General features: G+C 46.8%; 1 protein-coding gene across 3 annotated transcripts in view; it reads right to left on the reverse strand.

The window, feature by feature from the left end:
• Positions 1-6,763: 6,763 nt before the first annotated feature.
• The window catches only part of Arpc2 (actin related protein 2/3 complex subunit 2), a 41,497-nt gene continuing 33,294 nt past the window's right edge, over positions 6,764-14,966 (reverse strand). For all 3 annotated transcript variants that reach the window (XM_042679090.1, XM_042679091.1, XM_042679092.1), the window contains exons 8-11: positions 13,579-13,705; positions 11,197-11,297; positions 10,830-10,930; positions 6,764-7,217 (exon numbers count right to left, since the gene is read on the reverse strand). In XM_042679090.1, coding sequence (XP_042535024.1) covers positions 7,193-7,217; positions 10,830-10,930; positions 11,197-11,297; positions 13,579-13,705 — 354 coding nt within the window. In that variant the 3' untranslated portion in view covers positions 6,764-7,192. The remainder of the gene's footprint in view (positions 7,218-10,829; positions 10,931-11,196; positions 11,298-13,578; positions 13,706-14,966) is intronic.

Here is a 14,966-nt window from a genome sequence, read left to right on the forward strand (position 1 = left end):
TTGGCAGGCTACTGCTGGGCTTGTCTTCCCACCTGTTAACTGGGAACAAAAGAGACTACCTTTTGGCGGGGAGGTGAATTATCAGGGAATCGTGGATCCTACAATGCTAGACAGCAATGAGGCAGTCATTTCTACAAATGACTCCTCCCTCCTCCATGGTGGGTAAGAGGCAGGCACTGGTGCTGAGAACTGGCTACAAATCCATTCTTTAAGCTGTGTGAACTCAGGCAAACTGTTCTTTCATTCATTTCCTAATTTGTAAAATGGAGCTCCAAACTGTATTCACATCTTGTGCATGCTGACACTGAGGCCTAAACTCAAGGCCTCTTAACTCTTGCTTGACTTTTTTGCTCAAGGCAGGTGCTCTACTACTTGAACCAACCTCCACTTCTGGCTTTTTGCTGATTCACTGGAGCTAAGTCTCTCTGATTTGTTTGCCAGGCTGGCTTTGAACTGGGATCCTCATCTTAGCCTAGAGTAGCTAGGATTAGAGGCACGTCACTGTACCCAGCATGACAGCTATTATCATCATTGGGGATTCTGCCTCTTTATGTACCTTTCCAGGAAGCAAAAACTCTGTTGAGAGTCATTCTATGAGAAGGGAAATGTCACTTCTCCACAGGGAAACTGAGGAAGCTAGGTACAGGGAAAAGAGGGGCAAGTTCCAGGCAGGGGAGCCCAAGGGCAGCTTTGGGTGGGTAAGGAAAAAAACAGATAGAAGCTGAATCAAGAAAGCTGGAAGTGAAAGCCAGGTGCTAATCCTCCTCAGGAGGTTGAGATATGAGGGTTGTAGTTCCAGGCAGGAACTGCACTAGTCTTGAGCACAAAAGCTCAGGGACAGCACCCGGGCCTTGAGTTCAAGCCTCAGGTTTGGGGGGATTAGGGGTAGCTGGAGTTGAAATATGAAAAACACCCTCCTCAAAGGCAGCAAGAGGCCAGGTACTGGTGGCTCACACCTGTCATCCTAGTTACTCAGGAGACAGATCTGAGGATCACAGTTCAAAGCCAGCCTGGGCAGGAAAGTCAGCTCTTATTCCAGTTAACCACCAGAAAACTGGAAGTGGAGCTGTGGCTCAAACTGGTAGAGTGCTAGCCTTGAGCAAAAAAGCTCAGGGACAGTGCCCAAACACTGAGTTCAAGCCCATGATTAAAGAAGAAGAAAAAAAAAGAGCATAGGCTCTTGGGATTTGCTAAAAGGGCTGGTGGGCTCAGGACTCGGGCAGTCAGCCCCATACCATCCTTAGGGTCCTGGGGAGGCAGGCTTTAGTTGGGATAGAAAGCAGGAAGAGGAGAGCAGCCAGCCTTTAACCCACCCTCCAGCAAGCTAACACACAGCCTCCAGACTCACACTATCTGGTGGGGCAGAAGTCAGAGGCTCTGGAAGAGTTCAGCCTGGGGTCTGGACAAAGTGGTATGGGGCCTCTCGGATAATGGACTGCCAAGAATAAACAGATGGCCCTGTTTCCAGTCCTGGCCTCTTCCCCGAGGCAGCCAGGATGTCTGTGTTTCTTCTTCACTTCTGTCTAAACACTGTGTGGCCTGACCTGTGAAGGCGGGTGGGGGGCTGGGGAGCCTGGGTTCTGTCCCCTTTTCAGCCCCTTCTTCCTTACCAGTATGTCTGGTTTTTCTATGAGTCTGTTAGGTCTGGAACTGACTCATCATTCCTGGCTTCTTCCTTCAGCCCATAGGACTGTGGTCTGGTCCAAGCTTTCAGATGACCCATCCGTCTAGCCGTGCTCTGACCTGCTGTCTTCCTGGAGAACATTTGTTGGGTGCCCAGTCCAAACTCTGGTCCAGAATCTTCCTGGGCTTCCTTGATCCATTGCCATTCACTTATGCATTTTCTCTGTGCCAGGGTGGGCAGGTGTGGTACTCACTGACTCCGGACCAGGGAGGCAATCCTGGGATGAAGCTTCCTAGACCCTGGGTGGCTTTCCTCTGTTGCTGCTCAACAGGTTTTAGACAGGATTTTGCCAGGTAGCCCAAGCTAGCCTAGAACTCACCACCTCCAGAATGCTGGGATTACAAGTGCTCAACACTCTACTCTTCTAAGCTAGACGAATATTTCAGATCCTATAACTGAGATTGGCCAGGATCCGGGCAAAAGAAACCCTTCTCTTGTGAGGTCTACATGGCCGGATTGCACTGTGGTAGCGCAATGGTAGAGCACTTGCATAGTTTGTGTGAGGCAACCCTCCCCCTCCCCCTCTCCATCCCAACAGATGGCTGTCTAGGTCAGTCATTACCTTAGAGGTACAGAAATGGCAGTAATCCCCAGAAGTGGGTAGTAGTATTTGAACTCCATCAAAGCCAACACAGGCTATCTGATTAGGCCTGAGTTACTAGGTCAGGATGGGCACCTGACTGATGTGACCATATTTCAAGCTCCCTGATGTCACAGCAGCAAGGGGTGTTGCTTTTCCTGGTTTCAACACCCTTTCCCCTTCCTGTTGTAATCTCATTTCCTGGTAAACTCCTGTTAGCTTGTACAGACGCCACACCTCATCCAGAGCTGGGGATTCCTGCCCTTTCTAGCAACATCTTCCCCGGGGGAAGAGCTGAAAAACCCCAAGACAGAAGGCTTGCTTTAAATGACACATTTCTTTTCTAGTCTGTCACTTCGGGTCCCCTTGAGCGTAAAGGGAACTAAGATTCAGTCACTCATTCACTCCTGCTGCTTCTGGACCTTACATTCTCACTTTGCTTTTGTTGCTCAAGGAATCCTACACCTCCACTTGCAGATTCTTGCTAGTTAACTGGAGATAACGCATGAGCTATTGGGTTCTACCTCTAGAGCCACAATAAGTGAGTAAATAATTAAAACTCTTCTGTCTGTTTATGCTGTGGCAGCATCTTATCTATTCTCTTCCTTTAACAACTTGTGGGATATGTAGTATGTCCAACTACAAAAGAAGCTTTTGTCTCAGAAAAAACAACCTTTTGTCATGGAACTTTTAGCCAGCAGAACTATATCCAAACCGGTCCCTTTCAAATTTTGTTTTTCCCTACCAGTCTGGGTGCTTGAACTTCAGGGCCTGTCCCTGTGCCTCTCTGTGCTCAAGGCTAGTGCTTTACTACTTGAGCCATAGCACCACTTCCAGCTTTTTCTGAGTACCTTTTATTGGAGATAAAGAGTTTCAGACTTTCCTGCCCAGGCTGACTTTGAACTGCAATTCTCAGATCTCAGCCTCCTGAGTAACTAGGATTACAGGTATGAGCCACCGGCACCCAACTTCTAAAACCTATCTGCACAGGTCAAACTCAAAGGCATTTCCATCTCCCAGGTACAGATGACTTTGGGGCAAGGGAGCCAAACAGTAATGGAGACTGAGTCATTTTTCCAGCTCATGCTTCTCTGAATACCTGCCCCTCTGTCCTCCTGTCCCTTTTAAGTCTTCGCTGGAGTCAGCAGGCACTTCTGCTCACGGAGGAGTTTCCTGAAACCAGAGCCCCATGGAAGTCAATGTGCCTTGGATTCAGGTGAGAAGAGTAACTCTAGATAAATCACGCTTCATGGATATTTGATGCTGACAATGCTTCCTAGGGCTTACTACTATAAAAGTTAATGGGCGGCTGGGAAGGTGGCTCAGTGGTAAAGAGTGCTTGCCTTGCATGCATGAGGTTCTGGGTTTGATTCCTCAGCCCCACATAAGCAGAAAAAAGTCAATGGCCTTTTGTTTTCCTCTAAACTTCCTAATTTCAAACCATTTGGTTTTGCCAAGTCAGAACTTGGACTCCCACTACTGGTAAGACAGCACAAGGGTTCCAACCTAACAAGGGGTGAAGTGCAAAGTCAGCATAAGCTGCCATCCCAGACTTCCATAAGTAACTCATGAGGCCCAGATTACAAGTCATCTCTCAACACTTTCTATTTGGCCCCATTTTCACTTGCTGATCTAGGTGGCCAGGGAAACGGATGACCTTCACACAAGCCCATTTCACTGAAATAAAATGAAGTCTGGCTGGGTACTGGTGGCCCATGCATATAGTCCTAGATACTCAGGAGGCTGAGAGCTGAGGATCGTGGTTTGAAATCAGCCTAGACAGGATAGTCCGGGGGACTCTGATCTCCAGTTAATCACCAAAAACCTGGAAGAGGAGCTGTGGCTTACGTGGTGGAGCGCTAGTCTTGAATACAAAAAGCTCCATGACAACACCCAGGCCCTGAGTTGAAGGCATAGGACTAACACAAAAAAAGAAGTCTGATGACTGAAACCACCCCAACCTAGGGCTTTCAAACTTGACTGATCAAGTCTGTTTTTTCATCCCATCCTGGTGTTCACGCTAAAAAAAAAAAATCACATCTCTGAAAAACACTAGGTGTGATGCAGACTGCTCCAGTCTATAGGATTCCAGTTTTTAAAAAAAGTGCCAAGGGCTAGGAATGAGGCTTAGTGGTAAGAGTGCTTGCCTAGCATGCATGAAGCCCTAGTTGATTCCTCAGTACCACATAGACAGAAAAAGCCGGAAGCCAGAAGGTGCTGTGTCTCACGTGGTAGAGTGCTACCCTTCAGCAAAAGGAGCTCTGGGACAGTGTCCAGGCTCTGAGTTCAAGCCCCAGAATCAGCGCGTGTGCGCGCACACACACACACAGATACAACACAGACTGCTTCTCATTCTAAGCTTTGTGGGAGTCTGAGATTGGGAAGAACATGTTCTAGGCCAGTCCAAGCAGAAGAATACAAAAGATGGGCTGGGAAGGTGGCTCAGCGGTAGAGTGCTTGCCCCGTATACATGAGGCCCTGGGTTTGTTTCCTCAGCACCACATAAACACAAAAAGCCAGAAGTGGCCCTGTGGCTCAAGCAGTAGAGCGTTAGCTTGAGCTGAAGAGCTCAGGGACGGCACCCAGGTATAGAGTTCAAGTCCCACAACCGAACCAAAAAAAAAAAAATAAAAAAATACACAAGACAACTATGAAGGAAAGCTGGACATAGTGATCTGTGTCTATGATCCCAGTAACTATGGGAAGCCTATAATGAGGCAGAATGAAGCTCAGGCCCAACCTCACCAAGCTCAGGAAAGAAGTGAAACTCTATCCCCAAAGAAATCAGCAAAAAACAGGGCTGGAGACATGGCTCAAGTAGTAGAATGCCAGACTAGCAAGGAGGTCCTGAGGTTCAGTATCACAAAAGCAAAAAAATTCGATATTGTACTGTAGTCATTCACCATGTCCCTACCCTTTTCACCAGAACAAGAGTATTTCTGTTAACTGAATATGAAAATCCATAGTTACTCTCAAAGCTCACAGTTTAGGAATATGCCAAGTGGAGGTATGGCAACTGGTAGTGCCAGCTATTACCAAGAGTCAAGCAAGAGGGCATGAAGCTGAGTTCAAACCCTGGCACAAACAACACACATAATTACTGAGAGAGTGCGAGTGAGGGAAGGGTGACTATGTCCCCTACCCCCCTGCCAAAAAAAAAAAAAGAGCTTATTACCTGACTTTGGTAAAAAAAAATTTTTTGGCCAGTCAGTCCTGGGGCTTGAACTCAGGGCCTGGGCACTGTCCCTGAGCTTCTTTGGCTCAAAGCTAGTACTCTACCACTTGAGCCACAGTGCTACTTCCAGCTTTTTCTGTGTGTGTGGTACTGAGAAATCAAACCCAGGGCTTTATGCATTCTAGGGAGGCACTCTACCACTAAGCCACATTCCCAGCCCTTGACTTTGGTAACTGTAACCTTAATCTCTCTGTATATCACCCTTTTTTTTTTGGGTCCGGTCGTGGGGCCTGAACTCTGGGCCTGTGCGCTGTCCCTCAGCTCTTCAGCTCAAGGGTAGCACTCTACCAACTTGAGCCACAGCACCACTTCTGGCTTTTTTCTTATGTGGTGCTGAGGAATCGAACCCAGGGCCTCGAGCATGCAAGGCAAGTGCTCTACCACTGAGCCACCTTCACAGCCCTATCACCCTTATTATAATAAATTTTTAAAAAAAAATTAGCTGGTGTTAGTAACAAAACAGGAAAGCAAGAAAGCATATAACATCAGGACAAGCTTCAGATCAAGTAGCTCCTAAAATTTTCCATATACTATTCTACTAGTTTTATTTTAGGGGATCAGTCAGTGTCCTGCTAGGGGACAGGGTGTTCAGCTAGGCTCCTTACTATCCGTTAGGCTGGCATCTCCCACAGTGAGCTATGTGCAGTAAGCTTTGGGGATGCTGTGTAAGGTCTGTGGCCAGTTAGTCTGCATTAGATCCACACCCAAATAGCAATCAATGTCCTGCAAAACCACACACACCATGGAACACAGTTTTGGAAATGCCATATATTATTCATAATAAAAGAAAGCCATAAACACTTTAATTTGCCTGTCACCATCAGGGAGTTTCCTGGCCACTGAAGACAGGCTTTAAGTCTCCACAACCGAGCTTTATGGGAAGCATGTTCAAGTTTATAGCCTGTGTACTGGATATATGGTGACCCACATCTGCAACACCAGCACATGGGGGGGGGGGGGGGGGGTGCTGAGGCAGGAAGGTTGAGTATTCAAGGCCAGCCTGAGCTACATAGTGAAACCCTGCTGAAAGAAAAAACAAAGGGAAAAGGGCAAGGAAAACGAGAGGGAGGGGAAAGAGAAAGGGAAAAAGAAAACAAACAAGCATACAGCTCCCTAACTGGATGTTCTTTCCTCTAAGGGGGTGAGGATCCAGACCACATGGGCTCTTGAACCTATGGCCTGTCCAGCTCAGGCCTGGAGATTCAAGGGCACTGCAAGTCTACCCTTTTCTTTTAAATTCAGTCTAGAACCCAACAGATTCTCATTTAAGATAGAAAGATTTTCTTTATTAATGACCCCAACCGTATTTCTTTAGATACAGGAGTTTTGAACTCAAATATTTAGAAGAAAACAAGATTGCATTATCTTGCAACTCATTACCAGTAACATATTGCAAAGCAAAACAGCTCAGAAAAGAGGGTGGGAGGGAAGGGGAACAAGGGAGGGAGGATAAAAGAAAAGGAATTAAGTTGATCAAGTGGAATTCTTTTTTTTTTTTTTTAACTCTTGGGAACTATGAAGTCCTTGCAAGCACAGCTCGTTTCTGCAGATTATTTTCCAAACGCGTACAAAATGGAACCCAAATGGAGACTCCCTTAAGAACCTGGAGAGGTGCAACATGAAGGGCTCCGATTATCCAGTAGCAAGCGGCCCAGCCTTCGGTTGCCAGCACTGCCTCCTCTGTTCCCAAGAGTTAGCGGGATGAAAACGTCTTCCCCCTTCAAAAACAGAGAAGAGTGAAGATTGGTTTCAGCTGTGCTTTCCTTCCAACCCACACTCCATTTGGTGGGATACCAAATGGACACCAAGCAGAGGAAAAGAGAGATTCCCCAGGCAGAGCTACTGCGACCACAAGGCACAGCCAAGATCCAACCTTTAAGACTGGTTTTACCATGCCTCCTATTTTGTACTTCCAGATGCCAGCTAACATCCTTTCTAAGCCATAAGGACATTAAATGTACCTTTAAATTATTGGCAATACATTGCTCATAATTTCTAGATGACCCTGATGAAACCTAAATTTCAGCTACTTAATTAGTCACAGCTCAAGCCTCTCCTATCCAGCCAACCCTGTTTATTTTTATTTTTTGGGTGGTCTGGTCGTGGGGCCTGAACTCTGGGCCTGGGCGCTATCCCTCAGCTCTTCAGCTCAGGGCTAGTGCTCTACCACTTGAGCCACAGCACCACTTCCAGCTTTTTTCTTTCTTTTTGCTTATGTGGTGCTGAGGAATCGAACCCAGGGCCTCATGCATGCAAGGCAAGCGCTCTACCACTGAGCCACCTTCCCAGCCCCTCAATCCTGTTTAGATAGCAGTTCCTTAGTCCTCCCTCTTCCTTAAAGAAGGACACTTAAAGCAATCTTTACAACTTCCAGGGTGGCCAGGCACTGGTGGCTCATACCTGTAATCCTAGCTGTTCAAGGGACTGAGATGTGAGATCACAGTTTGAAGCCAGCCCAGGCAAGAAAGTCTGTGAGATTCTTAACTCCAAGACTCTTACATACTAAAAAAGCTGGAAGTGGAGTTGTGGCTCAAGTGGCAGAGTGCTGCTAGCCTTGAATGGAAAAAGCTCAGGGACAACATCCAGGCCCGAGTTCAAAGCCCCAAGACTGGCAAAAAACAAAAACAACTAACTTTCAGGGTAAAAGACTTCTGGTGTCATATGGTAACTCACTCTGGCTTACAGAACACTTGCCTGGGTCTGGGATCCAGAGCAGTGGGAATCTGCTGTGCCCATTATTTCCTCTGAAGGGGCTATGGTTCCCAAGGACAGAGCCTATGGCAGGTGCCTAAGGGTACTGTGCAAAACAGCCTGAAAAAACAACTGAGAACTATGGGAATAGAAAGCAAAGAAAAGGGCTCTTTGTTTTTTTCTTCCCAAGCAAGCAGCAGTTGACTGCCTTTCTCCTGAGGTGAAAAGTGGAATCTTGAGGGGTAGCAGCCTCTCAACTTCAGACCCAGGGCCCCACTTCTCACAGCAGGCCCTCCACCTTATTTCACCTGTTTACAACTGTAGTTTCCTCCTGCTCAGAAGCCCTCCCCTCCTGTGGGGGGCCTGGCTTCTGCTCACAGTAACCCCTACCCATTATCAGTAACATGACCCCGTTTCTGGGGTAAGGTACAGCCATTTTCCTCCCTCTTTTCCGGGTCCGGTTGTGGGGCCTGAACTCTGGGCCTGGACGCTGTCCCTCAGCTCTACCACTTGAGCCACAGCCCACTTCCAGCTTTTTGCTTATGTGGTGCTGAGGAATCGAACCCAGGGCCTCATGCATGCAAGGCAAGCGCTCTACCACTGAACCACCTTCCCAGCCCCTCCAACTTTCTTTTCATGGAGATTGACTATCATAGACTTTCTTGCTGGAGATGGCCTGCTACCTTGATCCTTCCAATTCAGGTTTCTAAGCAGCTTGGAATGACAGGTACATACTCAGCTATGAGTTGAGAATTTTGTGAACTTTATTTCCCAGGCTGGCTTTGAACTGTCATCCTTCTGTTTTCAGACTCCCCAATACCAGGATAAGGTGTGAATCACTGGTGCCCAACTTTGGTTTTATGTTTTTTGTTTGTTTTTGAAAGAGTCTCACTAATGTTGTTGAGGCTGATCTTGAACTCCAGTCTCACAAGCAGATAGGTCCAATAGGCAGGGGCCACCTGGCTTCTCTACTTTTTTGTCGGTCATGGGGCTTGAACTCTGGGCCTAGGTGCTGTCCCTGAGCTCTACAGCTCAAGGTGAGGGCTCTACCACTTAAGCCACAGCACTACTTCTGGTTTTCTGGTGGTTAATTGGAGATAAGAATCTCAGGGCTGGGAAGGTGGCTCAGTGGTAGAGTGCTTGCCTTGAATGCATGAGGCCCTGGGTTTGATTCCCCAGCACCACATAAGCAAAAAAGAAAAAAAAAACTGGAAGTGGTGCTGTGGCTCAAGTGGTAGAGCACTAGCCTTGAGCTGAAGAGCTGAGGGACAGCACCCAGGCCCAGAGTTCAGGCCCCATGACTGGACCTAAAAAAAACAAAAAAAGAATCTCACAGATTTTCTTGCCCAGGTTGTCTATGAACCATGATCCTTCAGCTTCCTGAGTAGGTAGGCGTGAGCCACTAGCACCTGGCTGGCTTCTCTGCTTTGATGGTAGACTAGGGCAAGCTTCCTTTTGGCTGTACCTAGCTACCAGTTCTCCTGGCCACTACTCAACTGCCCATCCTGATCATGGGCCTTGAAAATCGCATGAAATCAGCTGCCTCACACTTGAGGTCACCAAAGTAGTGAGAAAAGCATTCCTGTGATGAGTGAGCAGGGAAAGGAAACTGCAGATGGTAGGGTGGAAGCAAGGTTGTGAAAGGTGACCAGAACACATGAATCCTGGGCACAGCTCTGCTTGTACCATATTTGTGGATATCCTGCTGTTTTCAGATATCCTATATAGCTGCCACTTGACACAGCTAAACACTAGTCCTTAGGCTCTGGATGACAGCATAGAACTAATAATAGAAGGGCCTCTACTGAAAGTCAGGGATGAGCTTCCGCTGTTTTGTATAGCTGCCTGATGTTCCTATGATCGAAAACTCTCACCATCAACATGAGACACCTCTCATCCTTTCAAATGGCAGCAGAAACTAACTTGGTAGAAGGGGCTTTACATGACAGGGATAGGAGCTTGAAGTCTACCAAAGACTAGGTCTCTTCTCCATACTGAGCCACACTGCTTACAGTTCTGCTCATAGTTTCCATTCCTGACAAAGGCAGTTTTTCTCTCCATGCCATTTTCCTGATGAGAAGCACAGCACAAGAGAGAACACTTTGAGAGTGGTTCCAGGTCCAAACATAACTAAATGTCTTTAAGTGATTTTTCTCTATTTCTCCAGGAACAACGGAAGGACAAGAATGACTTTTCAATTCAAAACCAAAGAGTATAACTACTTGATTTAAAAAAAAAAAAAAAAAAGACAGGGCTGGGAAGGTGACTCAGTGGTAGAGTGCTTGCCTTGCATACATGAGGCCCTAGATTTGATTCCTCAGCACCACATAACCAGAAAAACAAAAACAAAAAACCGGAAGTGGCGCTATGGCTCAAGTGGTAGAGTGCTAGCGTTGAGCTGAAGAGCTGAGGGACAGCGCCCAGGCCCAGAGTTCAGGCCCATGACCGGGCCCCCCCCCCCCCCCCCAAAAATAGTTTGTTTCTCCTAGCTGACATTATTATCGCTTACAAAGATGCAAAGGAATTCCAACCCTGCTGGCCTCACCCAGGGCACTGCCCAGACACTTAGAGGGCCAGGATACCAGGTCCTCACCACCTACTTCTTGCTGAAATTAGGAAGGAGAAAGTGGCCTACTCACGTGATTGTTTTCATTTCTTTTTTCTCAGCATCTGGGCGTGCACGGTTGAGCACCTTGAGGAAATCTGATGTTTTTGCCCGCATACGTGTGTGAATATAGGCCTGGAAGCAAACAAAGCCATCATGGTCTAGAAGACAACTTTGCTTTCATTAGGAAAAGCCACTAGGAAAGCTTAGGAATATATTGTGGAGATGGACCCAAGCTACCACATAAGGGAAGCTGGAAGAGGAAAAAGATGACTGTGCTATCTTTCTCTGGTAGTACAGAGAACTGAATTGAAGGCCTTAAGTATGTGAAGTGAATGTTCTATCATTGAACTACACTCCTGCCCATCAGCTGATTCTTGAGAAGTGGGTAGGCCCCTCACCTTGGAGCACTTGATGTGGTAGTGCAGGTAGTCCCGGAACGTGTGGATCAGGTTGATGGTATTGTCTCGAGCAGTGGCATTGGTGTGGCGAGGGAACAGCACTAAGGGTGGAGAAAAAAGGCATCAGGAGAGCTAGAACAGCAGCCACCATTAAGGCCCCTTCCCTCTTCATACAGGCTAATCCTCTTGTTTTGCCATTCCTTAAACTTTGACAGGGTTTTGTCTTTGAGACAAGGAGGGAGTAAAGAGCATGGTCAGGGGTGGTACCAGAGAGCTCATGGTAGAAAAACAGCATGACCCTGAGCAATTAATTGGTCCAGGCCTGGATTTGTAGTTGTGCAAGCTGTCATCTATTCTGTCATGCCCCTACTAGTGTCACCTTTGCAGCTGGGCAAATCCTGTAACCTTAAGAAATGAGACAAAGCTGCTTGCCTTGGGTCCTTGATGCTCTATTGTATAGAGTAAGCCTTCAGAGAAACTACATTCCATTGAATACCCAAGATGCTTGCTGCGAAAAACTGACACTAGGTTGTAAGGACTAGAACCCTTTAGACAGGCCAATCTGATCACCAACAGACCTGCATCCTCCCTTTCTCTTGGGTTCTTTGTTTATTGTCTATACTTATTCTACTCACTGATCAGACACTGAGTTCTATGAGGTTTCATTAAAATGAAAAGGAATAAGAAAAGGTGGAAGGGCTGGGAAGTTGGTTCAGTGGAAGAGCGCTTGCCTTGCATGCATGAGGCCCTGGGTTCGATTCCTCAGCACCACATAAGCAGGGGAAAAAAAGCCAGAAGTGGCGCTGTGGCTCAAGTGGTAGAGTGCTAGCCTTGAGCTGAAGAGCTAAGGGACAGTGCCCAGGCCCAGAGTTCAGGCCCCACAACCAGACGCCCCCCCCCAAAAAAAAAGAAGAAAAAAAAGAAAAGGTGGGACTCCTATGTTAGTTTGTCCTGGCTAAATAGAACATTAGTATAGGAAAACTATATTTTAAACAAGCTATGATGCATGTAACTGTAGGTTTACCATGATTTTGTGTATAATAAAGGAAGAAATGCAAGCTGGGTGCCAGTGGCTCACGCCTGTAATCCTAACTACTCAGGAGGCTGAGATTTGAGGATCAAGGTTCAAAGCCAGTCCATGCAGGAAAGACCGTGAGACTCTCATCTCCAATAAACCACCAGAAAACTGGAAGAGGTGCTGTGGCTCAAGTGGTAGAGTGCTATTCTTTTTTTTTTTTTTTCTTGGGTCCGGTTATGGGGCCTGAACTCTGGGCCTGGGCGCTATCCCTCAGCTCTTTAGCTCAAGGCTAGCACTCTACCCCTTGAGCCACAGTGCCACTTCCAGCTTTTTTCTTTTTGCTTATGTGGTGCTGAGGAATCGAACCCAGGGCCTCATGCATTCAAGACAAGCGCCCTACCACTGAGCCACCTTCCCAGCCCTAGAGCGCTATTCTTGATCTGAAGAGCTGAGGGACAGCACCCAGGCCCAGAGTTCAAGCCCCCAACCAACCAACAACAACAACAAAAAAAGAAATGTTGTCAAGTAAATTGTGCCATGAGAGGCACTTCAACTTCAAGGGTAGGAAATTTTATTTAAAAAAAATTATGTCATTTCACTCATCATCCAAAAGGAGGTACATCATCAGTTCAAAGATAAGACCTCACAAAAGAAACCATTTTAGTGGCATTAGGTTTGGGGTAGGAATGAGCTGTCAGTTCTCATGATCTGCCAGCTTACAAGGCTGATGTAACTGAAGAAGGAGAGAATTGGGGGCTGGGAAGGTGGTTCAGTGGTAGAGCGCTTGCCTTGCATGCATGAGGCCGTGGGTTCAATTCCTCAGCACCATATAAGCAAAAAGAAAGAAGCTGGAAGTGGCACTGTGGCTCAAGTGGGTAGAGCTCTAGCCTTGAGCTGAAGAGCTGAGGGACAGCGCCCAGGCCCAGAGTTCAGGCCCCACGACCGGACCACTCCCCCCCACCAAAAAAAAAAAAAAGAAAGGAGAGAATTGCAAATCATGGCTGACCTAGACTGAAGAAGCAATCCCTACCCCACCAGTATACCAAATGACAGAACTCCATCCATCTGCTTAGCGCATTAATGCCATGGCCATACTCTACTGACATCAGAAGCTACTTTCCTCCCCTTAAGACTTAAGAAAAGCAGAAAGAAGAAAAAGGAAATGACTACTGTGCCAAAATAGCACCTGGCTTACTCTGTAATCTATACCCTGTGATAATCCTTCTATGGTCACAGCAGTGACAACAGGAAAAAGATGGCAGAGCTGCCTTTATCCACTAAACATGTTAACCAAGAAGGCCCTGATTTTGCCATTCTGCCTTTGTGAACTCTTTATGTTGGTATGGCAACTGCACCCAGCTCACCAAAGGTGATGTAGCCAATGTTGTCGCCCACAGCAGCATCTGTGTCTTTCAGCTCCAGAGGAGGTTCCCTGTGGCTAAAAAGGACCTGGGGGGCTGTGTGACTGGCTCTGCGTCCTTCTTTGAACTCCTGCGGAGATAAAACAAAAGCTGATGTAGCACGAGCAGCAACTTCTGTTATGGGTTTGTACTATGTGCTGTGACCTTGTAGCCCTCTGGACCAGCAGATGGTTAAAAATAATTACAAGTGCTGGCTGCTATCAGTGCACCTTAGGTTCATGCCTGTAATACTACCTATTCAGATGCCTGAGATCTCTGAGTTTTGTGGTTCAAAGCCAGCCCATGCAGCAAAGTCCATGAGACTATTATCTCTAACTAACCACCAAAAACTGGAAGTACATCTGTGGCTCAAGTGATAGAGTTCCAAAGTTAAGTGAAAAAAGCTAAGGGACAGTGCTCTCAATCTGAGTTCAAGTCCTAGCATCAAAAAGCACACAAACTCTGTACATCACCTTTATAATAACAAAAAAATTTTTTTAAATTTAAAAGCTAAAAAAAAGCAAAACAAAAACAAACCAAAAAACCCTTAAAAACTAGGGCAATTCCATGCCATTCTAGGGTGCAGAAGATAATGGAGTTAAAGCAATAAGTGTTATGGGGCTGGGAATGTGGCTTAGCATTAGAGTGCTTGCCCAGCATGCATGAAACCCTGGGTTCAATTCCTCAGTAACACATAAAAAGCCAGAAATGGCGCTGTGGCTCAAGTGTAGGGAGCTAACCTTGCGCAGAGAGAGGCTCAAGGACAGTGCCCAGGCCCTGAGTTCAAGCTCCAGGAGTAGCCCACCCCCTCCAACCCCCCCCACAAAAGCTGGGTGCCAGTAGCTCATGCCCATATTCCTAGCTACTCAGGAGGCTGAGATCTGAGGATCGCCGTTCAAAGCCACCCAGCCAGGAAAGCCTATAAGACTCTTATCTCCAATTAACCACCAGGAAGCTGGGAAGTGGCTTGTGGCTCAAAGTGGTAGAGCACTCACCTTGAGCTGAAGAGCTCAGGGATAGCACCTAGGCCCAGATTTCAAGACCCAAGACGAAAGAAAGAAAGAAAGAAAGAAAGAAAGAAAGAGAGAGAGAGAGAGAGAGAGAGAGAGAGAAAGAAAGAAAGAAAGGAAGGAAGGAAGGAAGGAAGGAAGGAAGGAAGGAAGGAAGGAAGAGAGAGAGAGAGAAAGACAGTTGTCTTAATGTTCATAAAGTTGGCGTGTATACCAAGAGTCTAATTTTTAAAATTTTTTTTTAAAGGCCAAACCTGGGGATTGAACTTAGTATCTGGGTGCTGTTCCTGAGCTTTTATGCTCAAGGATAGTGTTCCACCATATGATCCATACGTCTACTTC

The sequence above is a fragment of the Dipodomys spectabilis genome, unplaced genomic scaffold, assembly GCF_019054845.1.
Source record: "Dipodomys spectabilis isolate Male_0828 unplaced genomic scaffold, ASM1905484v1 ptg000051l, whole genome shotgun sequence".
In the NCBI taxonomy this organism is placed as follows: Eukaryota; Metazoa; Chordata; class Mammalia; order Rodentia; family Heteromyidae; genus Dipodomys; species Dipodomys spectabilis.